Genomic DNA, 27,916 nt, shown 5'->3' on the forward strand with positions numbered 1-27,916 from the left:
GCCCGTAAATAAACCAGGATCAACATCGGATCGGCATTTGAAAGGTGGAGAGATTTACGTGATTTAATTGGGTTCAAGCTGGATGCAGAGCTTGCAACATTTCTTCTCGACAGGTAATTGTGCTTTGTCAACCAGTTACTTTATTTCTTAGTGTTATGTTAGTAATCTAAGTATGTTTGCCCAAATGTGTTGGTATGGATAGCTAACGTTAGCACTTGTTGGGCAGGTTCGTTAGCTTTGTTTGCACTGAAATCCGTGTGAACGTAACGTTAGGTGGATAAACATGTCCAGATGAGGGGATAAAGTTCGGCTTTTTGGAAGAATCATGCTATACTCTATCTTTCTTACGAGAGTAAGAACAGTAGTAGAGCTACTGTTATTGTATGTGCTATCTGACTAGCTCCAAATACTCCACGGTGTTGATTCACAGAAAATCTTTTGCACACGCACTGACGAGCACAAACTCAGTGGGAGGGTATTCGTTGATAGTGGGGGAGGGACATGAGAGTTCCACTCAATCTGCCAGACTTGCCGACTGCAGCTTTAATATATCAATGCAATGATATTCAGACATTTTAAGTGTGATTTACAACCATTCAAAACTTTGGGGTCAGTAAGTTTTTTGCAGAAAATGAACACTTTTATTCAGCAAGGATGCATTAAATGGGTGAAAAGTAAAGTAAAGACATGTATAATGTTGCAAAAGATTCCCACAAAAATCTGAATCAGCACAACTGTTTTCAACTCTGATAATAATCAGAAATGTTTTTGAGCATCAGATCATCATATTAGAATGATTTCTGAAGGATCATGTGACGCTGAAGACTGGAGTAATGATGATGAAAACTCAATAGTTATAGTCAAATAGTAATAATATTCCACAATATTAATGTTTTCACTGCATTTTTGTAAATAAAATAAATGCAGACTTGGTTAGCAGAAGAGACGTCTGTCAAAAACACCTAAACATCTTACTGACTTATACACAATTTTTTATTTTGTCCTTGGAAACTCATCAGCAAATGCTTTGGCAGTACAAATGTGTTTGTGATGCCAACAAAATGCATTAAAACTGAGTGATTGACAGACAGAGGCTAAGCTGAAAATGCTACGGCGATACAGATGTACAATTATTAGTCATGCCAATAAAGCACATTAGACTGAAACTGTGTGTGTGTGTGTGTGTGTGTGTGTGTGTGTGTGTGTGTGTGTGTGTGTGTGTGTGTGTGTGTGTGTGTGTGTGTGTGTGTGTGTGTGTGTGTGTAGGGTTAGGGTTAGAGGATAGAATATACAGTTTTTACAGTATAAAATCATTGTCTATGGAAAGTCCCCATAAAACATGAAAACACAACATGTGTGTGTGTGTGTGTGAGAGAGAGAGAGCGAGAGAGAGACAGGCAGAATGAGAGAGGGATTTGTGTGAACTAATCCCTCTCAGGTCTCTATGTCCTGAGACAGCGCTCAGGGTCCGACTCAGTCCTTCAGGTTCTCAGTCGTCCACCACCGTCACCATGAGCTTCATCGCAGACGATGTGGAGATCGACCCGGTCACCCTCAACCTCATCATACTGATCGCCAGCTATGTCATCCTCCTCCTCGTCTTCCTCATCTCCTGCATTCTCTACGACTGCCAGGGCAAAGACCCCACCAAGGAGTACGCGCCCGACCCCGTGCCCAATGCCAACGCCGCTCCCATCCGGCTGGTGGTCATGCAGAGCTCGCCCGCCAACGCCCGGTGGGAACAGAACAAGATGGTGACCACCTACGAACCGCCGGCCACCGAGAAAAAGAGTACTTTGGTCTGAGACGGACTGATAACAGCTCAATTTATAACAGCACATTGTCTCTTTTTTATCTACTGTACATCACTATGCAAGGACCGTATCTCTCGTTTGATGTTTTGTGTAAAGCGTCTGTTTTTAAACAATTCAGAACTTCTGTGCCGAGATTGAATCATGCCCGGATTGGATTATCTGAAGAAACGGTGAGTAAAAAAAAATCCTCACAAATGGCACTATAATGGCTAAGTTGTTTCTTAGAATTTAAATGGAGAGTAAATGGTGATTTGTTGTGGTTCTATGGAAAAAAGGTCTAAAAATAATGTATACAAAAGGGGTTTTGCATAAAAGAAACTTTTTTTGGTTCCCCAAAGAACCTTTCAGTGTTCGTTTCTGAAAATAACTTTTTTTCTTAGTATGAAGAACATTTTAATAATTAAAATAACCTTTTTCCACTATAGAGAACCTTTTGGGGAATGGAAAGATTCTATGGATGTTAAAGGTTCTTCATGGAACCATTGATTCCAATAAAGAACCTTTATTATTCAGAACAGATCTTAGTCATGTCTCAAACTGCTCAGATTTTCAAAACAGTTTGCAATTACGTCTCAGTGTAAACTCAAGCATTTCTTCCACGATTTAATGATTTGAATATTAAATTTATACACAGTAAAAATTAAAAAAAAATCTGTGAACTTTACAAAATATATATATATAAAAACGGCAGCTGTGTTTGCCAGAACTTTATTTTAAAATATGGTAGCAACATTTTAGGTTTTATTGGGGTGAACTTAAATTTACTATAAAAAAAACCTGTAGGCTTTATTTTATTAACTGATATAATGTTAAAAATAGTTATTACTCTGTTTTGTTTTGTTTAAAAAAAAATATATGTATATATATATAGGCATTATAATTATGGAGGCAGTTAAAAAAACTCACGATCAATTAATAAATAGCTTTTCTACAAGCTGCAAAATTAAAATACAGATTGCACAGTGTCATGCACACAAATACCAAACACCATCATGGTAACACACATGACACTGGAATAATGCAGTAAACATTAATTAAACAACACAGTATGTGACACAAAACCCAAACGTACTTCATAACAAAACTATCAAGAAACATGATTGTTTAAACAAAATCAGACGTAAAGTCTCATACAGGCAATTGTAGGAATATCAGATTAGGTTTTTTTTACTGTAAATCTTTCAAAGTCTGAACATTTAATAGTGTACTACTGTAACATTGTTTAAACTGTCCTGGTAGATCTATTGCAGTTTTTTTTTACTTAATATTATCCAATTAACAAGATTTTTAACGGAATTTTTACTGTAAACATACTACAGTAAAAATTGGTTAATTGGTAAACAGTAAGTTCTCTTATTATTTACAGGGGAAACAAAGATCTTATATGTCATGTAATTTTACAGTAAAATACTATTAAATACACTATTTTTGGAAGTAAAAATTAAGAAATCATCTTTTTATTTACTGAGAAAAGCCTCTGTCATTACCAACATTCCATGTGTGACACTTTACATATATTATTAATTAAGTTTCTTATTAGCTTTTTTTGTTATCAGTTAGGATGTTACACCTTAAATTAATGTTTAGCATTATTTACTGCATGTGTATTACTATGATGGTTTTTTTTTTGTTTTGTATTTGTGTTCAAGACAAATGCCACTTTAATGGCTCAATTGTTTCTCCTGGACAGAATTAAAATTTAGAACAATTGGTGATTTGTTATGGTTCTCTGGTAAAAAGGTCTAACAATCTAAAAATAATGGTTCCAAAAGGGTTTTTTTGATGCCATTGCAAGACTGGAAGAACTGGAAGATAGCGCAACTCTCTGAGAGAACAAAGCAAATTAACAGTTGAATTTCTCTCTTGTGCACCATTCGAGACGCAAGTCTCACCTAAGCAATCCTAATCTACATCTTTTCCCTTGACCCCGCATTCTCCCCCAACTCCTTCTCCCTCATGCTGAGATCACCTGAAATTCACCCAAGAATCTATATAGTTTAATGTGAATAATGATCATACAGTATCACACATGTTTGATATCATTTGAAATGTCTCAGTGCGACTGGTACAAATGTCTCATTCTCAAAGAAGTAAACCAGAAGGTAATAAGGTATTTAAGAGTTTAGAAATAATTCACAAACATAGGAGGGTGTGTCTTCCAGGCATATGGCCTCATGTTCTCAGAAGGTGTAAACTCAATACAAATTCCCACTGTTAGCAAATGGTTCCACGTAAATCAACTTCTGCCCCCAGTAAGTCTGGGACAGTGATTAATGTGAATTCCCACTGTGAACTCATGTTTACATATGAAATGAGGTTTGTCTATATAATGAAATGCAACTAGAGCTCGGGCGTTTTCTGTAACCAGATTAGCCCGTGATGTAAAGTCCACCAAAACACTTTGCATCATGTTGTTTTTATAATGTCAAGGTACTGCATCTTCTCTCTGTATTTCAGAGCATTTGATGTTTGTATCTATTATCTTTGAACTGATTATGCAATTGGCGTGATACATTTACCTGACATAATAAATTATAAACATTTGCATTGATTATTGCTATTACCAGAGAATTTATATTTTCAGTAAAGAGTTAAAAAAGAATAATTAAATATTCGTTCACTTTTAATGATGCCCAGATATCATAAAGCCTTCTTCATTTATGGAGTCAGATGAAATAACGAGTTAATACATAAGAAATTTATTTAATTTAATCAAATTACTTTGTCACATGGAAAGACGGTAATGTGAAGAGACCTTCACCCGCTGATCGGAAAACCGCGGATCCAGCTGGGCTTTACACCATAAGAACCATTTTTGGTTCCCCAAAGAACCTTTCAGTGAACAGTTCTTAAAAGAAGATTTGTTTTCCTTAGTGTGAAGAACATTTTAACAATCTAAAGAACCTTTTTCCACTATAAAGAACCTTTTGTGGAACTGAAAGATTCTATGGATGTTAAAAGTTCTACATGGAACCATTGATGCCAATAATCTTGAGTATTGAAGAGAGCGCTATTCATTCACTCCCCACCAGTCAAGATAATCGAACCTTTAACTTTTGGGTTACCAGTCTGACTCTTTAACCACCAGGCCATTTGACCATTACTGTATTTACAAGATTATACAGGCAACCACAGGATTTTTTTTTACACGGTATATTCACTGTTTTTGTAGAAACATCTGAGACGTGCAGAGCTAATACTTAAATGTGACATAACTGGCAACGTCATTAATCTCCGGAGCTGTAGAAGAGTAACTCCTGAGCAACACAGATTTTCCTTGGAGTCTTTTTCTGGACACTGTTTGATCCATGAATCAGTCAAATGGAGATCAGGAGCTTCCGGGAAGTTTTCGTAGTGCCGGTGATTGGTTTAAAAACAATTGTCTACGACAACATACAGCATCTATTCTGAGTTGACGGGTTACACGCATTAATCTCATTGGCTTGTGAATACTATTACCCATATGCTGAAGTTGTTTAGAGGATAAACTGTGACTTTACATAAAACACAGCAATGTTTTGTTTGTGTTTGTGAGAGTTTGAATCGTCTGCACAGAGCTGTTTTGAGCCCATTAGCCGCTGAGCTCTACGTCATGTTACTTCTTACTTAGGCTATTTTTACACTTCAGTTTCTCAGAGCGAGAACAGTATATTTTTGTGCAAACTATAAGACTGTAGACAAACAGAAAGTTGTGAACTGCAGTGGCCAGAAAGCCATTTGAAGTTCCTGCACTGAATTTGTTCAGTTTGCACATTTGTATTGTACACTCATTACTTTCTTCCAACGAATAATTCATAATTTATGCAAATAAAGCATCATAAAAAGGATTGACAGCTCACTGAAGTGGTGATTAGATATGATAATTTGACACAGTAATATCTGTGGAAAAAGTTTATCGTTGTCGGACCATCGTTTCAAAGGTTGAGTGACTCGTAGCACAGAGTAAATATTTAACGTACAGATAACAGAAGATAGAGCTTTGTCACAGTTATATGCGTATTAAGCACTTCTACCTATTCAAAAGTAGACACATATACTTTTGGTTTCAGTTCCATCATTAAAACTCTTTATGGGGGCTTTAATTGAGATTCTAATTGGGAAATAGAACAAACTCTTACATTTTTAGCCTTAGCATTAGCTTTTTGTTTGGTGTTGTTGTATAAAGTCCCCCTGCATGTAGTCAAAACTGTTATACCTTAAAACTCATTGTTCATCAATAATGCCAATAGCTTGAATGTAACTCTACACCCTTGCCTGACTAGGTATGCGCGGTTCTATGAATATGCAAATGAGCCCCGCCTCCACTCACTCACTCCAGCGCAGAGATCCACTCGTTGACGATCAAACGTTGATCTGATTGGTTAAAGGGTAGTTTGTGACATCAGAAACACCAGCGATTTCAAACTGTGTTTTTGAAACTGTCTTTGATTCACTGCAGTTTTAAGGAGAAAATACTCAGCAATGGTGTCGACTTATGAATTTACACATGGTTTGCCTTAAAGCATATTAAAAACACAACATAGACATATAAACAACAAGCTGGATTTTAACCAACAGGGGGACTTTAATGCAAAAGAAAAACATAACTGGCATCTTGACAAGGATAAAGGCATCTGAGATAGACAGAGAGGATTCTGGGAGATCAGCGATGTGTACATTCTGGCAGCGGGTTTGTACTGGGATGTTATTTCAGCTTTCTCCTCTCAGGTGGCCCATTTTGTTAAGTCACTGTGGTTCCTACTCTTACAGTCTATGAAAGAGTAATGAGAGGTATTTTCCTAAAGACAACACGCTCTCCACAAGAACTATCTGGTGTAATATCATAGAGTCCCTCCGGACCTTTAGGAGACAAGGTGAAAAATGTTTTCCATTTAGTGACCTGAAACTATTTATCTAAACTAGATATTTCTTTAAGAAGATCTGACAACATATGTATGCACACACACACACACACACACACACACACACACACACACACACACACACACACACACACACACACACACACACACACACACACACACACATATATATAGTATATGTAAAATATGAGGTGTTCACAGTTCACCACAGCTTTATGTGTTTTTGTATTGTAAATACTATGGAAGCCTACAGGCCTCAGTAAATATGGTGGTCATACAATTGTCAAGTAACGGTGGCTGTAATGAGCGGACAGCGATAAAGAATCAAACAAATCCTCTTTTTTTGTAGATCCACAAGGAAACTCAGGAGATAAATGTAGAAAACACAACTACTAAACACAGAGGAGATCGGACAAAGAACTTGAAAACACGGGCTATAACCAGACAGACTAAGCGGCTGTCTAAACCTTTGTATGCGTTTCGGCCGTCCGTTTACACAACGGCGTTTTGGGTTCCTGAAAATGCAAACTTTTGAAAAACGGTTTTCAAAGTGCAAAGTATTACGTGTTCAGTTTATAGTGTTTCATCGCCATATAATGGTCTGGCAGCAGAATACAGCGTTTTTAGTCGTTTTCGCAGATCCTGTAAATGGGGATCTTTTAGACAATGGTGTCGTCTGTACGCGGAAAAGGAAAAACTTCTCCATTTTAAGCATATCGTTGTCATGTAAATATACCCTAAATGAATGAGTTAATTAATTCAAAAACAGGTGCGCAGAATGGAAATGAGGACAACTTATAATGGCAGAACCAAACACAAAAAACACAACATAATCCTGACAACAATCCTTCATCAAATCAAATCCTTCTGGACCAACGTCAGGCCGAGCCAAGCCACTAAAAGATCCATTAGGCATTACAGGTCACTTGTCTAGAGTGATTGTGAAAGGAGAAACAAATGCATACGGTGCCAAGCACTAATCAAATTAACTTGAATGTTGGTCTGATAAACTGAAAAGGTGAGGTGTGATCAATCTAGCTGACTATATTTCGATTGGCAGGAATATGCGGTTTCTGGCAGAAAAATTGATAAAGATTGATAAAGATCTCCTCTTATGGATATCTAATATCCACTATAAAATGTAAGATAAAAGTAAATGACATAAATTCAGAAACGTGTTTTCGGGTGTGTTCTAATCAGTATTCCGATGTAGAGTTCCGAGTTCCACAGTAAACATTTGAAATTGATGTTCTATTGCTGATGCATTTATTTTAAGTGTGGTCTAGAATGTTTTTTTTTAAAACATTCCATTTGCAGATCCAAATAGAGTTGTCTGTTGAGCACCACATCCAGTGTACGGCGTATATTAATGTAAACAGATAGGATCAGAAGATTTGATTGTAGAGATATACGTCATGAAAGATTATAAGGAGGAAGGGAAGGATCAGCTTTCCTGTTAGTGTCTTAGTGTAAATCCCCCGGTTAATTTAGCCGTCTCTACTTCCTCTACCAGCTGAACTGGACTGTTTCTATAGCATTAAGAGCCAGTGCAAAGGGTTCAAATTCTTGAAATTTCCAGGAACGCATGTGGTTATAAAGGCCTCAGCCACTGTTTCTGTGTATGTGTTACAAAAGAAGTTCATCTGAAGAAGTAGGGATTTATCTTTAGAGATTAAAGGGATAGTTGAAAAATGTAAATTCTGTCAGTATTTACTCACCCTCATGTTGTTCCAACCCCGTAAGACCTTCGTTCATCTTCGGAACACAAATTAAGATATCTTTGATGAAATCTGAGGTCACTCCTTCATAGGCTTCTAGGCAATTTCATTCTGCCAGCCCAGAAAAGGTAGTAAAGACATTGTTAAAATAGTCCAAGTGACTACAGTGGTCAACCTTAAGTTTATCAAGTGAAGAGAATACTTTTTGTGCACAAAAACAAAACAAAAATAACAACTTTATTCATTTTCTTCTGTGAAAAAAATGTAGTCAGAATGGCTCACTTTTGGCCAGCATTACATGCATCACACACATGACCAGCGTCGGCCAATAGTGAGCCTATGTTCTGATGTACAACCCAGAAGCGCTGCGCTGTTACACTATTAAAGTAACGTCAGAGGCCCACAGAGAAGAAAATATATAGTTGAATAAAGTTCAACACAAAAAGTATTCTCGTCGCTTGATAAGCTTAAAGGGCACCTATTATGCCCCTTTTTACAAGATGTAATATTGGTCTCGGGTGTCCCCAGAATGTATTTGTGAAGTTTCAGCACAAAATACCCCACAGTTAATTTATTATAACCATTTGAAAATGTCATTTTTGGGGCCTGTTTTAAAAAGAGCTGTTTTGGTGTGTACCACCTTAAATGTAAATGAGCTGCATATCCCCGCCCTGCCTTTGGATGAGGGCGTAACTTGCAAACATCAGTCGGTAGAAGCAGAATGGCTGAGAGTGAGAGAACACGCTGTTTTGTTCAGCCGTACAAGTTTGAACCGGAATCAGACCCAGATGATGAAGAGACTCCGGCAGAAGAAACACAAATGAGAACCAGGACGTCTCGGAATGGTTATTTGATACATGTATGTACTTATAGAGTTGTAATCGCGCCCCCTTTGCAATTATGGATGTGCAACACACACACAGACACACACAAACTGTGATAACGTTTGCGCAATGTTTTGAAACTACAAACACAAATACTGTGATAACTTTTGCTACGTACAAACAAAATTACATTTATGTGATGTTTCTGTCTGCACGCTAATATCCCTCGTTCTACAGCTTCGTGTCGGTGTGCTGGCCTTTGTATAAACATAGCAATTTTGATGTCTTGTCTTTACAGAAAACATGCACAGTTTTAAATACAATATCTTTAAAAAAATATTTATAAACGTGTGGTTACACACTATACAAACAAGGTTTGAATTATAAAACACAGACATCCTACGACGACGACAACAACTTTAGACGCATTTACAAGGGCGTAACTTTGGGTCTACCATTGGGGGGGGTTAAACTCGCAGCATATTTATTAATTTATTGAAGAATTTTCTTGTGTAAAAGGTAACATGCTAATTTGCCGTTCCTGTATTAGAAATACATTGCGATACTTTTACTGATTTAGGCTACTTAACGTAAATGCAGCTGTTCACTTGACTATTTATGCCATAATGACACCGTAGTTAAATTAAGTGTTTAAACACTAGCCAGCAGTGGCAGCTTCCACTTAATTGATTTTTTTGTGTTCAATATCTAATGAAAAAAAAAACAAGAACTTAAAGATTAATCAATTGCATCACTGTATTGACACCTACATGCAGCAAATGTATTATGCACAATTCAACTCTCAATACATTACACAATACAGGGTGGCACACTGGAGTGCAGCTTGCACCTTTATTTTAATGTGTGGAATACCACCTATGATTAATCCTTTTTTTTTGGCCATTCAAACATGTAGATTTTTATTCATATAATTACTAGGCTGTTGCCTTTTCTATCCAGTAGGTGGCAGTCCAGGATAAGAAATAGCAGTTCAAGAAAATAAACTAAATAGTAGGAACAAAGAAATTAAAGCAGCATAGCCTACAAGTGCAAACGGAAATGTAATGTGTGAAGTTACTGGAATGGAAATAAATGTAACCACCTTCTACATACTTTTGAAGACATTTTGTTTGTAACATCAGATTTTAAAAACTTAACATCAAATAACAGCATTAAAAACTTTCAAATAGAAAAAATGAAAGTGCAATTATATTATCACTTTGCATGAAATAAGACTCAAAAGTAGATAAAAAAAGTTGTGTTTGCATTTAGCCTCTGATAACATCAAATTCAGAAACTGAGAAAATACAAGTGTGGACTAACGTTAGTTGTGCTTTGATTCATTTTGTCACTTTGCAAACTCCATGCAAAAAGAACAAATAATAATAATAATAATAATAATAATAATAATAATAATAATAATATCAAATTGAGCCGGAGGTGGTAAATTCCTAATAATGTACGTATTTTTTTTTAAGTATTTTCGATACCTAAAATACGTTGCACATATAGCTCAACTACCGCGATCGTTGGTGTTTGAACAACAAAACACATCCACTTGCACATATTTGACAATCGGAATATCAGATATATCCTGCTATAGCTAACGAATCTGTGAAAGTTTGAATAAAAAAGGAAATAAAAGCAGATCATCATTCAGCTATTGTGGCTGCGGTGTGACCATACGGTGTGACAAGCAATAATGACGCGTCTCCATGGGAACCATAAAGTGAGTGATACTACGATCAATAACGGTCGCATTGAAAAACTTTTAAACTTACGTGTGAAATGGTTAAGTAAAGCTTACATTTAAATGTGTCTTTGTTTTGTTTTGAGTGTATGGTCAATAAATAAAGGAATTAAAAAGATGGGCACAAAACCTGTTTGTCGCGCCCCACTTGTCATGTCTCTATTCATCACAAGTGGGCCGCGCTCGCGCCCCACACTTTGAGAAACGCTGAGCTAACTTATGAACTTAACAGCTAACTTTGCAATGGGGTACCTCCGTTTGGTCAGGATTTTTCCTCTTTTTGGCTGGTGTCGACCAACAATGAAAAATCGTTGTCTGGCAGCTTTTCGGTGTCCTTTTCATCTTCACCGTTAGCATGCACCGTCAGCTTTCTCCAACCATTCATCCCAGAGACTGCGCAAAATAGTGAACAAACTTGGTAGAGAAAGCGGGTTGGGTAATACCAAGTAGTCGGTGCGGTGGACGGGGGGGTACAGATTATTTAAAATATAATACTATCTTTCTTGGTGGCAAATTAATTTAATAAAGAAAACGAACAAAAGTATTCATTCGGAATATTTCATATTTAATTTAATCTGAATTATGTGATGATATTGGGGGGGTTATATTAGCTGGATCTGATTTTTGAGGGGGTCATGACCCCCGTAACCCCCGTGCAAATTACGCGCATGCGCATTTATGTTGATGGCTGACATCGTTTGAAATGACTATTTGCTCAAAAATCATAAATTAGCCTACACTTATTTCTACTGTTGGTGACGTTGGATCGCGAATAGTAGGCAACGATCCACACTTGAGGATTAACTTTGAAGCAAGACCTGCTTTGAATTGACGCTCGTTCACAGAACAGTCAGTCAGAAAATGATTCGCTCAAACATAAATGTATTTTGGAAGTTTAAGTGGCGCATTTCCTTCGTAAATAAAATCCATCCACTGCGTTTTCAGTGGCTCTGATGTCGGAAGGAAGTGGAAACTACTATGAACATTATTACATCCCACAACAGAACAGTTATGTTTCTTAGGAGACATTTTCGACAAGGCAGCACAAATCGTCAGAACACCGGCTGTCGTTGAAATGGAGGATGGTGTACAGATCACCGAGGGCGGGGTCTATGCCAAAACCACAGTGTCAATCAAACCACGTCAGTGGGGCTTGCTCAATTCTACGTCACACTGAGCCGAATCTTAGAACAGCTCGTTCTGAGACAGTGCTTATGATTTATTGAGATTGTAAAAAAAACACTGGGTGGATTTTTATCATTCTAGGGTGGTTTTGCTCACACACTGCCAACACACATTTATGTTCAAACACCATGTAAAAGTGAATTTTGCATAATAGGTGCCCTTTAAGATTGAGCCACTGTAGTCACTTGGACTATTTTAACGATGTCTTTACTAACTTTTCTGGGCCGGGCGGATATCAGTTACCTAGAAGCCCATGGAGGAGTGATCCAGCTCTCAGATTTCATCAAAAATATCTTAATTTGTGTTCCGAAGATGAACAAAAGTTTTACGGTGTTGGAACAACATGAGGGTAATTACTGACAGAATTTTCATTTTCGGCTAAAATACCCCTTTAAAGCACATCGTCCAAACGCATGCTCTCACATTTACTAGTGGTTAAGTTGGTGCAGTTCACAGGTCTTTTGGTTGCTGTTCAAAATGTACATCAAATTAATATCAAATTGTCGTCTAATACCATGACTGTTCCACTTTTTTTGTAACATGCTGAAATACATGCAGCTTTTAGTCTCACTATCATCCCATTAAGAGCTCTGTGCATAATCTGATGACTGGCAAACATTTAGAGTCTGAGACGATGAGACCTGCAGTCAGATAGATAAATCCTGTCTGTACCGAGTATCAAAAATACACTCAAAACAGAAATATGTGCTACAATTAAAATTTTTGCTACAATTGTTTTAAATCTGAATATATTTGAAACTGTAATTTAATCCTGTGATCAAAGCTGAATATTCAGCATCATTACTCAAGCTTTCAGTGTCACATGATCAAGTATTTTGGATTAAATAAATGCAGCCTCGGTGAGCATGAAGTATGTTTAGATGTTTTTTCCTGGAAAACACGAATAGCATGACTTCTTAATTCAGTTAACAGCCTTACATAAATGTTCAGACATCTAATGCCGTTGCTTCTGGTTTATGTAATGTTGCTTCTGGTCACAGAATCCCTGAGCCACGGCTGCTCTTCACCCAAACACACTGTTTCACATTGATATTGTGCAAGTTCGCCTTCAGCATTAGTTGCAAAATGCGGGTAGGGATGCATTTTATGAGTGTGTGTTCATGAACAAAAAAAATGGGTTCACCCCCAAGGGGAAATTCACTTACAAAACAGGAGCATAAGTATACAATTGCGCATCTTAAAAATAAAGGTTACCAAAGGGGGTTTTCACAGAAATATGTCAGAAGAACCATTTTTGGGTTACAAACACACAATGCAATCAAACTAAAAGAGAAAAACACGGATTGGCATTTTGATCATGTGTTTTTAATGAAATATCAAATGCTAGAGATCAGAGGCTTACGCTTTTAAAAGGAAGTTGCAGTACTGTGGTTTCACATGCCATTGTAACACCACCTTGGAACTGAACTGAACATGGGCCTACACTAAAATGGTAATTTGATAAAACTTAATGATTACATGAATACCATTAGGCTACTTATTTATACTACTCAGTATTTTAAAGTCCCCCTGTGATGAAAAATCCAGCTTTTAATGTTGTTTATGTCTGTGATGTTTTTAATATGCTTTAAGACAAACCATGTCGACACCATTGCTGAGTATTTTCTCCTTAAAACTGCAGTGAACCAAAAACAGTCTCGAAAACGCAATTTGAAATCGCTGGTGTTTCTGACATCACAAACTTGTAACCAATCAGATCAACGTGTGTAATCAATGCGTGGATCTCTGAGCTGCTGTGAGCGAGTGGAGGCGGGGCTCATTTGCATATTCATAGAGCACATATACTAAATAAGGCAAGGGTGTGGAGTTACATTGAAGCTATGTTGGAGCTATTAAGGATTTTTTTTTTAAAAATATGTAATTTTGATGATCAAAAATGAGTTATAAGGGATACAATTATTGATTACGGGGGAATGAAGGGGCATGCATGTCCAAAAAACATGGTATAGCACTTATTATTGCATAATTGTAATTCAGTATAAAAAGTGATAATATACATAACAAGGAAAAATAACATCTGGCAATGCAGAGAAAAAGAAGGAAAAAAATGGTAGATGACATTTGTCACAGAAATAAGGAAAACATTTGCTTGCTGTTTTTGCTGCTCACCACATTATGTTTAAATTACAGTTACACTTCATAATTATCGTTTTAAATTACAATTGAATGACAAAAGAGAATCGTCATGTTTCTATTCAATGTCACTTTTGAACACAGGTCATGATTCAAACAGGTAGGCTATGGCAACTCTCGCTCGCCACCATACGCCCCGCCCTCCTTTGTTGCGCAAACAAAGCGATATCATTTCCGCCGATGATTGGTCGAACTCATCAACCGCCCCACTCCAACCGTGTTCCCATTGGCTGAAGTCCCCGTCAATCATGTCTGCCGGAAAAAAGAAAAAAAAAAGGTTAAAATGTACAACTCCGGCTTTTGATAGTCACAGAAAGAGGGATAAAGGCAGAGAAAGAGAGGGATCAGACACAGGATGGAATGATGTGACAAACGGTCTCATGGTTGATTTAGGGTGTGTTTGAGCAGTTATGGTGGCACGGACGAGTTTTGTTTCGGTCTGGGATTGATTTTTTTGTGAATGGGGATTTTGCCGCAGGCCTCGGACATCTGATTCATTTTCATAACCCGATTCATTGACTGATCTCAGCTCTGTTTTTGATTTGCGTATTCGCGAGATGAAGAGGGTGAATAGTCTCCAGAGGTGAGTAAGGAGGCTAGCCAGACAGCTAACGAGTCATATTACTATTACAACGCATTGTCTGATCTGTCTGTTATGGTTGTCTGTCTGTTTATTGCTCATTAATTGTGTCTGTTTGTTCAGAAATCTGAATATGTCGTGCATCTTCATGCATTTGTGCTGTATTGAGATCAGTGTACTGGCATACATGCTCATCCTGACATGATGCTTTTATTAATTTATTCAGATCATGCATAGATAGCAGAGCATGTGCTTTTATTAACTCTATAACGTTACCATGCATTCCCTATTCAGAGATCAGACTTTATTTATTTAATGCAGAGATCAGATCATGCATATTTCCAGCTCATATTGTGGTCTGATCATGGTTTATTTCAGTGCATTGACTTTCTGTGTCGAGATCAGATCATGCATGCATTACAAACCAGCTGTTTTTATTGACTATGTAGTCTCTAATTAGAGATCAGACCTTTATTCTTGATGCAAAGATCAGACCAAGTCAAGTCACTTTTATATTTATGGTGCTTTATACATTACAGATTCACAGAGATGAACAGAAAAACACTGCAATCTGATCATGCTTTTGTTTCATTGCATGTTCTGATCTCTTTATACAATAGATTTGTTATTCTCTTGTAGATGCATCATGTTTGTGGATCAGAACTTGCATTGATCTAAAAGCCTGTCCTGTGACAGACTGATCCTGCCAGGAAAGATGATTATTGACTTCGCTCCCTCTGTTAGTGTTCAGAGATCAGATTTTGCACAGATATCAGTGCATGTCTATTTATTGACTCTATATGACTCTTAGACTCACTTGTGCTGGTGGGTTTATCTCAGTTCATGGTCTGATATCTCCTCTCCAAACACCAGCTGTGTCAGGATTCATCTGCATGGGTGTAGGGATGGAGGGGAATGCAGTATGGATACGGATGTGTGTGTGTGTGTGTGTGTTTAATGAGCACGCACCACTGCATCAGACGCCACCATGTTTGACATCATTGCTGCATCCGTTGAGGAGTTTAGCATTTCAAAAAACAGGCCTGACAAAAACATCACAAAGTCACTCTGCAGGTTATGAGTTTGCTTTACACATCATTGATAGAGAAAGATCTGGCAGAAATAGTCACAGGCTGGTGTATGTTCATTATTTCTATATTTTATTAGACCGATACAGAAGTAAAAAAGAGTTTTTCTTCCCTCTTTACAAGCATTTAATTATTTAAGTTTAATTTGATTTTAATTATGTAGAAATAACAAAATTGAATGCATTTATGTCCGCATTATCTTAAACTTTGTATTTTAAAGAAATGTTTTTTTTTGGACAAATTGTTTAACATCCTTGGTCACTCACTATAAAAAAAATTCCATTCTTCCATTTGTGTCCATAAGGAAAAAAATGTCATACTGGTGTGTCCTATCCAGTGATATTTTAGTATCATTAATATAGTATTTATTGATTTTTTTTCTCCCCCAAATTAATCTTTTTTTATTTTCCATTTTCAAGTAAACATTTTTTAGTAATTTTGTTGTGTATTTAGTCAGTTTGTATTGGTTTTTTTTTAAAATGTCTATTTTAATTGTATTATTTTTTATTTTCAGTTTTAGTAATTTTGGTACTTTGACTTCATTTAGTTTAAGATAATAACACTGGTCCAAACGTATATCAGATGGAAGCAGTCTGTGTTTATACATCTTTATTGCCATCATATTCAAATCACTTAGCTACATTAAAAAACATGTTTTTTAATATATTTTATTTGGTTAACATTCATTTTATTTAAATGAACATAAATGTTTTTATAAGAGTTATAGTTCCCGATAATAACACCGGTCCAAACTTACATCAGAAGTAAGCAGTGTTCATTGTGAAAAATAAAGGCAACGGTTTGTTGTGTTTCAGGTTTATGAACACCCGGGCGGCTGCAAACTGCCGTTACCAGCCCACATGTTACGAGCACGCGGCCAACTGCTACACCCATGCGGTAACCGACATTCATTCTTTAACTAACACAAGTAAATAAATCCACCCATGCGTTCATTTTGATGTCATTCAGGGCTCCAGACTGACACTTAAGAGCAGGAGTGCCTGTGTTCACACTCGGCAGGTTTGGTTGGATTAAAACGAACTCTGGTTTGATTGCTCTGTTAGTCCGGTTCATGAATAAGTGTAAACGCTGACATCTGAACACTGGTGCCACCAAACAATCAGACCGAGACGCTGAAAAGATGGGTCTTAGTCCATTTCCAAACAAACTCTGGTGAAATATGAACGCACCACGTACCAAAGACACGTAAACGAACCAAAAACAGGACATGATGTCAAAAGATGTGACCCTAAACAGGACAGAAACCTCAAGCATACCTATTTTATCTCATAGTCGTGATGTTGCCCATCACAGTTCAGGATCAGAACCGCGTCTCCACGCAGCAGATCTTGGTTGGTGTGTGACGGAGGGATTCCTGACACTGTTTTGACTCATTCACACATTTTATAAGCTTTTCATGAGTTCTCAGCTGGTCAAAATACCATATGATGTATCTACAAACATACAGCAAGTGTGTTTATCCCAGAACACTGTATTGTTTTAGATGTTCAGTAAGTTATGCCATGAAATGTACGTAATATTTAATAATACCTAATACCAATCAGGTTGTGAACATATCCCTATATCTTTCGGTGATATAGTTCGGTGTTAAAAATGTTAATGTGAACGCTGGACCACGACAAATTCTTTTTTTTTTGTTGGTCCGAACCAAGCGAAATAAACTACAAGTGTAAAACTACACCCTAAGTTCGGATGGTGGCACCAGCACCTGATTTGGTGGGGTGGGGGGGATTTTTAATCATAAAGGTAATTTAATCATAAAACTACCATTGTTTTGCATTAAAAATGCAGTAACTAATAATATTACATTTAATTCTTGGAAATGCACATTTGACAGTAAAGTGCTGAGCTCGAGTTGAGGGTGAAGTGAACTTTCATTAATAGCAGTAACATGTACAAACCTAGTTGGTTTGTTTTCGGTCATCACATTAAAAGTAACATTTAAATTGGATAATATTAAGAACTTTAAAGTGCTGCAAAAAGTGTAACTTTATAAGCTCTTTAAAGTGCTTTTCCAAAGAACTTTAAAGTGCACTTCAAAGTCTTTGAAATAAGTGCTTGAGTTTAACTCTCAAAAGATTGTACGAACTCTGAGATGAATAATGTAAAAACACTCGACTATTTCTGCCACAGTATCAGCTCAAAAGCTCACCAAAACCCGTCCTTTCCAAAGAAACATCGATGATTTTAACCCTCAGAAAAACACACGCATCACTCTCAATGTCAACAGTAAGAATAAGCCAATTTAAGTACAAAAAGTGATGTAATTAGCAGATATCTCACATACGTTAATGCACACATCATGATATCCAAACACGTGTCATTCATTGATGCGTAGACCTACTGTACGATAATCCTTTCCTGAAGTTCGTGGAACATAATGCAGAAGTTTGCACAGTAAAAACTGATCAAGGACGAGTATATTAGTCTGGACGGTTTAAAATATATCCGTAGTATAGTCCCGTATTCAGTATCATTCGATTGTGCTCTGATTTCTGATTTCGTGTTCTCTTCCTCGATGGGTGTAATTCACATTTTGAGAGTTTCCCAGTTCCCACTCTTTTTTTCGTGCAACTTATAGGCCACTTTAGCATTGTGATCGCTTTGATATAAAGCTACAGGTTCAAAATCTTGTCTTTTATCACACTAAAACCCCCTCACTCATGAGTCCTCACGTCTCACCAACTTCAGAGACGGCAAATTGATTGACCGGTCGGTTGCAAGCATTGTGTTAAGGGGAAAAAAAAAATGTCTTGATGTTGGGCTTCACTACTCATTATTTTTCTGTGATGCTTTACTCATTACGTGTTCGAACATAGTAAAATAACACGACTAAACCGCTAAAAACAAACAATTTGTCCAACCATCCAATGGCTTTTTCTCCGGTCCCGATCAAAAGAAACCCAACTGTGCGGGACACTCCCAAATGTTGCCATGTTAACTCTTTCCACACCATTGCCAATTTCCCATCATTTATGACACAGCGGTTCCCCGCCATTGACAGAATTTTCCAGTTTTCTGTGTTTTCACTGTGCTACCGTAGACTATTTTGCATTTTCTGAAAGAGTACTGGTCTCTGGATCAAAACACAGGCAAAGAAGAAGCAAAAACAAGTGATAGAAGCATTGCTTTTGCACGTGTAAAAATCAATGATGCCACAATATCGCGCAGCTTCTGGTTGTGAAACCGCCGAGATTTAAATTCCAGAAGAAAATGGGATAATCTTTCACAGGATGTGTTGGCTTGTGTTTTTATATGTATAAACTCAATATTACAGGTTTTTACTATGGCATTTTGAATGTTTTTACCTTTTACTAATGATTTTACCGTTGTGTCAGCTGACACCTTTGTCTTTTTGTATTGTGTTAGTTGCTGAAGTCACGTAGATATTCATACATGCATTTAATTCTGGTTGCAGACGCTCAGTCAACTTACTCTCGAATGTTTACTTTGACCTTTCCAATATGGCGGACGGCTTACGAACATAGACAGTAAAAGAAATGGATGCAGCGACCCCATTGATTTCAACGGAGAAAACTGAAGCCCGATTATTGCACTTCCTGTCTGATGGCTGAGCGACTGCGCAGGCTCAAACTGAGCGTGACGACAGTCTGACAGTTGTAAATCTTCTAGTAGCTGCGGCAAGACAAATCTGAATCACCTAATTCCACAAAAACGTTGAAATATTTTGTCCCGTTGCTTTTATGGACTCTCTATCTATGGGCTTCTCCCTTGACTTTATGCTTCTATGTCCCCCCGATTGACAGTAAAAGATTGCCCGCGAGCTTCTCCTCCTGTCTATACAGTAATGTCTCTATTGTGCGTCATAAAGTCGCGTGGTTATGACGCAATCGTTAGCCTGTTTTTAACAAAAACGGCTTCAACGGGGCCATAACGTAAGATACAAAGTAATGGAGCCTTTTATACATTGTCGTGTTTATTTAGAAATAAATAAAAGACAAATGAAGTCTTTGGACGCCTCAGATGTAAAGTTATTCGCTGTCAAAGTGACGCCAAAATGAATGGGAGTCAAAGGATGCTAACAGCAGGTGAAGTTCTACAATGGCGGCTCCCGCGAGGCTTCAGTTTCCGGCTGATGGATTACCCCCTTGCTTACGAATAGCAGCCGCTAATGAGGCATATATATATATATATATATATATATATATATATATTAAACAGCATATAAATCAAAACTGCATAATCTTACTGAATGAAATGTCAACTTATGACGAGCTACAGTGAAGCTTTGGGGGTGTTGATGGACTCGATCTACTCCATCTATGTTTTCATCATCGTTCTGATGATTTTTCTCAGCCTTTTGTTCAAAATGTTGTTTTTTATTAAACCTACCAACATTCAAGTGTTGATAAAATAATGCATAAAGCTTGAATAAAATGTGTTTGTTTAAAAGCAGAGGGTCTGTTCTTTCTTTTGATATATTGCATGTTGAGATTTTCTAAGTTGTCAAAATGATCAGAAATGGTGGCGTTGGCAACTTTTCTTTTTTTATTAAAGAACGCTGTCAGGGAAAGAGTTAAATGCTACGGTTTGTCTTCGCCCCTCTGCAGTTCCTGATCGTGCCGGCGTTCGTGGGAATGGCGCTGTTACACCGGCTGTCAGACGACCGCTGGGAGCGGATCACGGCCTGGGTCTACGGCATGGGTCTGATCGCACTCTTCCTCGTCTCCACCGTCTTTCACATCATCTCCTGGAAAAAGAGCCACATGAGGTTTGCTTGCCGGTTCACATCACAGAATCACTGCTTTGGGAGTCATAAATGTGTAAATGGAGTAAAAGAGTAACATATCAACCTGTAGTTGTGCAACTCAGATCCCATGACGTTGCAAACTATTTAACTTTTAAAGTTTGCTTTTACTGAAGTCTTTGGTATGGGACACAAACTTTGACTGTACTTTAAATTGTGTCTTCTCTTTCAGGAGCATGGAGCACTGCTTCCACATGTGTGATCGAGTCGTCATTTACTTCTTCATCGCTGCCTCTTACACACCATGGTACGCTTTTGTTTAGACATTTTTACTGATATCATATTTTAAATCATTGAGCTACATTTAAAAAAACAAAAGACCTGGGCCCTTATTCATAAAGATTCTAAGAATCCTCTCAGAAAACTCTTAATTTAGCTTAAACACTTTTGTGTAGGAGTCTTAGCTTAAGAGCAATTCGGGACTGATCTGAGAGCAACTCTGAGTAAGGAAAAGACAAAAACTTTTATCTTAGTGAGGAGGCGGGGTTGACCCCATTGCTATGTATGACACAATCTTTTGAAGACTGTGATTGGTTGGTTGTCCAAGAAGGGAAACAAGAGTGATTTTAAGTATAGGGTCTATTCCAAGCCTTCACTTTGAAATTACATGCATAATTTTTCCTATTTGACCGTTCTCACACACACACACACACACACACACACACACATTATATATGTGTATATAAATCCTTTTTTTATTTACCATGCTGTTAATTTGCTATAAGGTATTTGATTGGATTAGAATGATAAAAATTGTTCCACTCTTTCCAATTACACTGATTCCTGGCATGTCTATTTAAGTGGTGGTTTGAATGTTGGTTTTAATGTAACAAACATGGAATCAAACCCAAGAAGGATGAGAAAGCCCAACTGGACAGAGGAACAGTGTTTACTGTTAGCCCATTTAGTGGATGAACACAAGGCCATCCTTAAAGGAAAATTTGGGCCGGGTGTCAATCTATAGCGTCTTATTAACTCACGGTCATCCATTGTCTGCAACGAATTTCTTCTCCCTACTCGTCTTTCTGCCATTTTCTCCTCCGCTAAAGAAACTCTTAAGCCTCTTAAAAGTCCTTGTCCGTGCTCCTGACAATTTTGACCTTAATACCTCTTTTAAGGGTTAAGATGCTTTCTGAATTATTTTTTTCTTTACTTGGATTTTTTCTTTAATTTTAAGAGTAAACGCCCACATTTCTAAGAATTTTCTTATAATTTTGTCACTAGGAGCTACTCTTTCCATTAAGATTCTTTATGAATGCGGGCCCAGGTTTATATTATATTTTATTTTAGTTCTATGTGTCTGAAAGAAGTCTCTTATTCTCATCAAGGCTGCATTTATTTGATGAAAAATACAGTGATGATTAATATAAGTTTTTTCTATGTGAATATATGTTAAATTGTAATTTATTCCTGTGATCAAAGCTGAATTTTCAGCATCATTACTCCAGTCTTCAGTGTCACATGATCCTTCAGAAATCATTCTGATATGATGATCTGATGATCAAGAAACATTTCTGATGATTATTATTATCAATGTTGAAAACCGCTCATATGTTTGTGGGGGAAAAGTTTTTTTTTTTTCAGGATTCTTTGATGAATAGAAAGTTTATTTAAAATAGAAATCTTTTGAAACATTATTAATGTCTTTGCTGTGACTTTTGATCCACAATCAATGTATTTCCTCATTTCTTAACAGTATCTCCCATCTAACATACTTGCAGAAGTGAAGTCATTGTATAAAAATGCATTTACATGCATCATTTTTGTCTCATTTCGACGATGTTCTGTAATGTCAGTGAACATTTTTGATCCAGCAGTCTGTCATGACAGCGTTTGGTCACTTTCCTCTGCATAAATCATGCTAGCATCCTCACGTGTAGTTTCACAGCATTATCAGTGATTTAAAATTGTAAAATGAACACAAGGTCTAACTCTAAAATATAATTCATTGAGCCATGTTCAAAATACACACACATCAGTAACCGAGCATCAATATATGAATGCTTGTTTACACTTTGTTTTACAATGTCCTTGTTACATGTGTTACATGCACTTACTGTAGTATTAACAGTAAATTATGCATGATTACATGCAACTAAAACAAACCTTTACCCTAATTAATATTATTCAGTGCTTGCATGTATAATTACACTGAAACATGACACCGTATAACCGAATGCTTATATATTAATTAAACACACATTCCTGTGTGATGAGCGCTGCACTAATGTATGTGTGTGTGTGTGTGTTCCTGCAGGCTGAATCTGCGTGAGCTCGGGCCGCTCGCTGCTCACATGCGCTGGTTTGTTTGGTTGATGGCGGCCGCCGGAACCATCTATGTGTTTAACTACCACGAAAAGTACGTTTGACTTCAACTTCATGTCTTAGACTGTATCTGACATCGTATCTTCTTAATTATGGGCTAGGGTAATAATTGACATGCGCAAAGGGTTAAATTATATTGTTGAATGCAGAACTCAGCATTTTAAATCAAATATTTTAATAGTCTTAAAAGTGCCATTTTGGTTTAATAGATCCTTCAAGGAAATTTTACACCGTATTTATTTATATTTCCACACTCAAAAAAATATTTAACTGTGTAATCCAAATGAGTTTAAATTATGTATGCAATTTAAATACATAGTTAAATATAGTCCTAAATATTTTTTAGGTGCAGGTTTATTGCAAATAAATAAGGTGTATTAAGCGGGACAAGATTGATATTTCAACATGCACAAACTAGACAATTAAAGCAATTAACAGTAGAGAAATGTTTAATGTTCTTATGTGTTTTTATTATTTGTTCTTGTTCATGTTCTTGAATGTGTGTCTGATGATAAAGTGTGTGTGATTTGTGCAGGTATAAGTTAGTGGAGTTGGCGTTTTACTTGACCATGGGCTTCTTTCCTGCACTGGTGGTGACATCAATGGTGAGTGTGTGAGATCATTTCCTGTTGAGCTCATTAAGATAACGGCTGCGTCTGAAATCTCTTAGGTAGGTACTTATTTAAATAAGTAATTACTTCACGACCGCTTAAAAAAAAAAAGCACATTCTGTATAGTATGAATGTAATCTGGACGTACTACTTTTGCCATGTTGTCATTATCATGTGACCTTCCAGCGTCATTTTACTGTCATTTCACAGTCATTCATAAATCCTCCCCCTTTGCATCATACGATAGTAAAGTGTCCATCGTAGGAGAACTTCAGAAGTAGTCAGTCATCCAGTGAATTTTTGCAGACTCTTATGAGAACTGAGAATTCAGACATACTACTTTTGTCACATGCTGTTTTTCGCCTACTATATAGTAGAGAAGTGTGTGATTTCAGACGCAGCCGATCTGAGGTCTACACGCACTTGTAAAGGTCAAGCACTAATTATCAGACCTTTAATTAACCTGACGATTTTAAGAGCGTGTTGGAGGAACCACTGCAGCGGAAGAACAACAGATTGTAGGCCTAAATGTTTTAATATTAATTATGTATTACAAGTAAGGCTAGGTGATTGAATATTCACATTTATTTTGATAGCAAGTTGTGTGCGTGTATACATGTGTGAATATATATATATATATATATATATATATATGCATGTATATATAATTATATACATACATTGATCAGCAGCGTTTACAAAGTAATTGTGTATTATGGATTTTAAGAGAACGTTTATTCACCATGATGTTTTACTCTATTACTTGCTGTAAAATTATTTAAAAAAAAAAAAATATATATATATATATATAATTTAATCAGCATAAATGAACAGAGCTACACATAATACTTCTGTGATATTAATATATACTTTACTGTTTAGAATTATTTGTTATTTTTACTTATTGTTTTACATGACAATTAAGCATTTCATGATCTCAACAAAAAAGTCATAATATACACTTAATTTTCTTAATAACTGATATAACAATCCAGCCATGGTTTGACCGGTTGTGTCTCTTTCGCATAAAGTATAAATACAGCACCTGTGTACAGTGTACATTATGCAGTACTATAAAGACCTGTGTACAGCTTTTCTGTATAGTAAACATTAAATGTTCACATTTATCCAGAGCAACTTATAAAAGAGGAACAAAAGATCCAACAATTTTCGGAATATACAATGCCAGGTTATTATTAGACAACTAGATTAGTTAGCAAGTGTGTTTTTCCCGCTAGTGTATGTGTGTGATGTGAGTAATTCAAACCCTAGTGAACTATAACATAACCTTTGCTTTAGGCCCATGTGTAATTTGAGTCATAGACAACAGCAGAACTGTGTTCATTTAAATATAAAGATGTGACTGCTAATCGCACGTGTCCGCGTCACAGGCTCTGACGCCGCCTTGTGGTCGAGGGGCTTAATGCAGGGAGATTTATTTGGTGCCTGAGAATTTGGAAATTAACAACATCAACTTTTTTATTAAGAGCTCAGGCATTTAAAGGGATAGTTCACCCAAAAATGAAAATTCTGTCAGTATTTACTCACCCTCATATTGTTTCAGCCCCGAAAAGTTATGAAAGACATCGTTAAAATAGTCCAAGTGACTACAATGGCTCAATCTTAAGTTTATCAAACGACGAGAATACTTTTTGTGCGCAAAAACAAACAAAAATAACGACTTTATTTAAACTATTCATTTCCTTCTCTGTGGGCCTCGAGTCAGTTAAACTAGTGAAACAGCGTAGAGCTTCTGTGTTGTACGTCACACCGTAGGCTCACTATTGGCCGACGCTGGTCATGTGTGTGATGTGTGTGATGCGTGTGATGTACAAAAACAGTAGCTTACTCTATTACACTAGTGAACTGACTCGAGGCCCACAGAGAAGGAAATGAATAGTTGAAATAAAGTCGTTATTTTTGTTTGTTTTAGTGCACAAAAAGTATTCTCGTCATTTGATAATCTTAAGATTATGCCACTGTAGTCACTTGGACTATTTTAACGATGTCTTTCATAACTTTTCGGGGCTGGCAAAAAAATATATAAATGAGGATGACTTGGCAAGTTCAATCCCTGAAGAAGCCTATGGAGGAGTGATCCAGCTCTCAGATTTAATCAAAAATATCTTAATTAGTGTTCTGAAGATGAACGAAGGTCTTACGGGGTTGGAACAACATGAGGGTGAGTAATTACTGACAGAATTTTCATTTTTGGGTGAACTATCCCTTTAACCGAAAAACCCATTGAAGTGCTAAACCACAGAACCGTTTAATTACAGTTAAATACCTTTCAACCATCTGTGGGGAAGTATAGTGGGCTACGACTAGGATTTCTGGACACTTAAATGTGTAAAAACCCAAGCTTGATTTTCATGTCCATCACTGTTTTGCTGTTGTTTTGATTAGAGTAACACAGACGGGCTGTATGAGCTGGCGTTCGGGGGCTTCGTCTACTGCCTGGGCGTCTTCTTCTTCAAATCCGACGGCGTGATTCCCTTCGCACACGCCATCTGGCACGTGTTCGTGGCGCTGGCAGCCGCCATCCACTACTACGCCATCTGGAAGTACCTGTACCGAAGCCCCACGCTGGAGGACATCCGGGACGTGTGAGCTTTACCACCAAAACACCATGATCGTCTCGTCCCGATGCTTCAAACACCATCGTTTACCAGTACGACCATGCAATGTTTACCGTTTTCTAACCGATTGCGATCAGCGAAGTGTGTGTGTCGCAGTATGGCGTGCTCATCCGAACAGCTGAAACGACATGTTCGTCAGTATTATGTAAATATATTCCACTGAAAGCAGATGAATTGTGATGATCATTTGTGACACACACACACTCGGTGGTTGATTCATATCATCTGTAGTGAATTAGTTTGCTTTATTCTTGTGACTTTCTGTATCAGATCTATTTTTACATCTCAACTTACTTCAGACGTACAGCTAGTTTGTTTTCTACAAAGCGCTGGTGGTTTTCTACGCTCTCGCCGTGTTTCTGCTCTTTCAGCAGGATTTGAAAGTGCAGCGCCGAGCTTTTTTTTTTCTATGCGGTACTTTTCTAACTGGAAGAACCACTTCTGTTTGATATTCCCATCATCGCACATGAGATATTGTCGTTGAGAAGCTGATGGGAAGATGGCGGACACAACCAGGTGTTATTTCACCGCCTGAAAGATGTTTCTCAAATTCAGCACAGTTTGAAATGGAGAAACGGATACCGAGGACGGGTCGAATTGATCCCTGCTTGTTGTGACTTTGACGATAGAATCATATCCACTGTCTGTTATGATGCATCTGACAAAAAAACTGGTCATATTTCACCCCAAAATCATAAGAACAAAATGCTTAAAGAAACTGAAGCCTATACTGTTTTTAGGACCAATAAGTTTTTTTGTTGCATTGTGACATTTTACATCTCATTACTACTGTATTTTTTTCTTTTTCTTTTTTAATATATATATAATTCCTGGTCAACGTCATTTGTCCTTTTCGTTGTCTTTTTTTATTTGATTTATTTTATATAATATTTGATAGAATAAAATTAATTAAATAATATATAATTGTATTGCATTATAGTCAATTTAATTTGGGGGAAAACCTGCTTAATTGTCACAACAATTGTCTTTACTTTTAATTATTTTTATTTACATTACTGTTATAGTTTTAATCTCTCTCTCTCTCTCTCCCTCTCTCTCATTCATATATATATATATATATATATATATATATATAATCTCATCAGATAATGTATCCTAATGTATTAAGACAATTTGTTAATCTATTGCATTATATTCAACTGAATTTGGGGGATAATGTTCTTAATTCTCATGAAACTTTTACAATTTTCTTTTCTTTCTAGTCTTTGTAGTGAAATATGACTGTTTTTGGCAAGTTTGCCAAAAGGTTCACTTATTAACCACCCGAGAGATCGAGATATCGACAGTGATCTTTGTCCCATCATGCACATCACTACCTATATTCAGAGACTATATTGAGTTTCAGAGGATCATGGGAAATTGTGTTTTTCAGTAGGCATCATCATCATTCCAAGGACCGTCATTGGTTTCTGACACTGTGAATTTGTTCAGCTGCGCTCTTTAACAGGCACTGTTCAGTTGAAGCACTGATCTGTTGGGATTCAGGAATCGCTGCGATCCGCTGGGTGGAAACTCAGATGTTTTTTAAGTGCTAAACCCGGAGCTCTGGATCGCAG

The 27,916-nt window shown here is 37.0% G+C and overlaps 2 protein-coding genes across 5 annotated transcripts; both read left to right on the forward strand.

Moving 5' to 3' along the window:
* Positions 1-1,461: 1,461 nt before the first annotated feature.
* On the forward strand, positions 1,462-1,805 carry LOC143711005 (small integral membrane protein 36-like). Its single transcript, XM_077202305.1, has one exon. The coding sequence runs from the start codon at positions 1,512-1,514 to the stop codon at positions 1,803-1,805; it is 294 nt and encodes a 97-aa protein (XP_077058420.1). The 5' UTR covers positions 1,462-1,511.
* Positions 1,806-1,844: 39 nt separating this feature from the next.
* Positions 1,845-27,182, forward strand: mmd (monocyte to macrophage differentiation-associated). 4 transcript variants are annotated; one of them, XM_077202288.1, is made up of 7 exons: positions 1,845-1,984; positions 16,791-16,872; positions 20,568-20,728; positions 20,937-21,011; positions 23,022-23,123; positions 23,625-23,694; positions 26,107-26,425. In XM_077202288.1, the coding sequence occupies exons 1-7, from the start codon at positions 1,956-1,958 to the stop codon at positions 26,308-26,310; spliced, it is 723 nt and encodes a 240-aa protein (XP_077058403.1). In that variant the 5' UTR covers positions 1,845-1,955; the 3' UTR covers positions 26,311-26,425. The 4 variants fall into 4 exon arrangements, with proteins under 4 accessions (XP_077058403.1, XP_077058402.1, XP_077058404.1 ...); XM_077202289.1 differs by lacking the exon at positions 1,845-1,984 and adding an exon at positions 14,582-14,890 and having other exon boundaries at positions 26,107-27,182; XM_077202287.1 differs by lacking the exon at positions 16,791-16,872 and having other exon boundaries at positions 1,867-1,984.
* The last annotated feature ends 734 nt before the right edge of the window (positions 27,183-27,916 follow it).

Source organism: Siphateles boraxobius, unplaced genomic scaffold (assembly GCF_051911475.1).
Source record: "Siphateles boraxobius isolate OS27281-9 unplaced genomic scaffold, OSU_SipBor_1 49, whole genome shotgun sequence".
Classification (NCBI taxonomy): domain Eukaryota; kingdom Metazoa; phylum Chordata; class Actinopteri; order Cypriniformes; family Leuciscidae; genus Siphateles; species Siphateles boraxobius.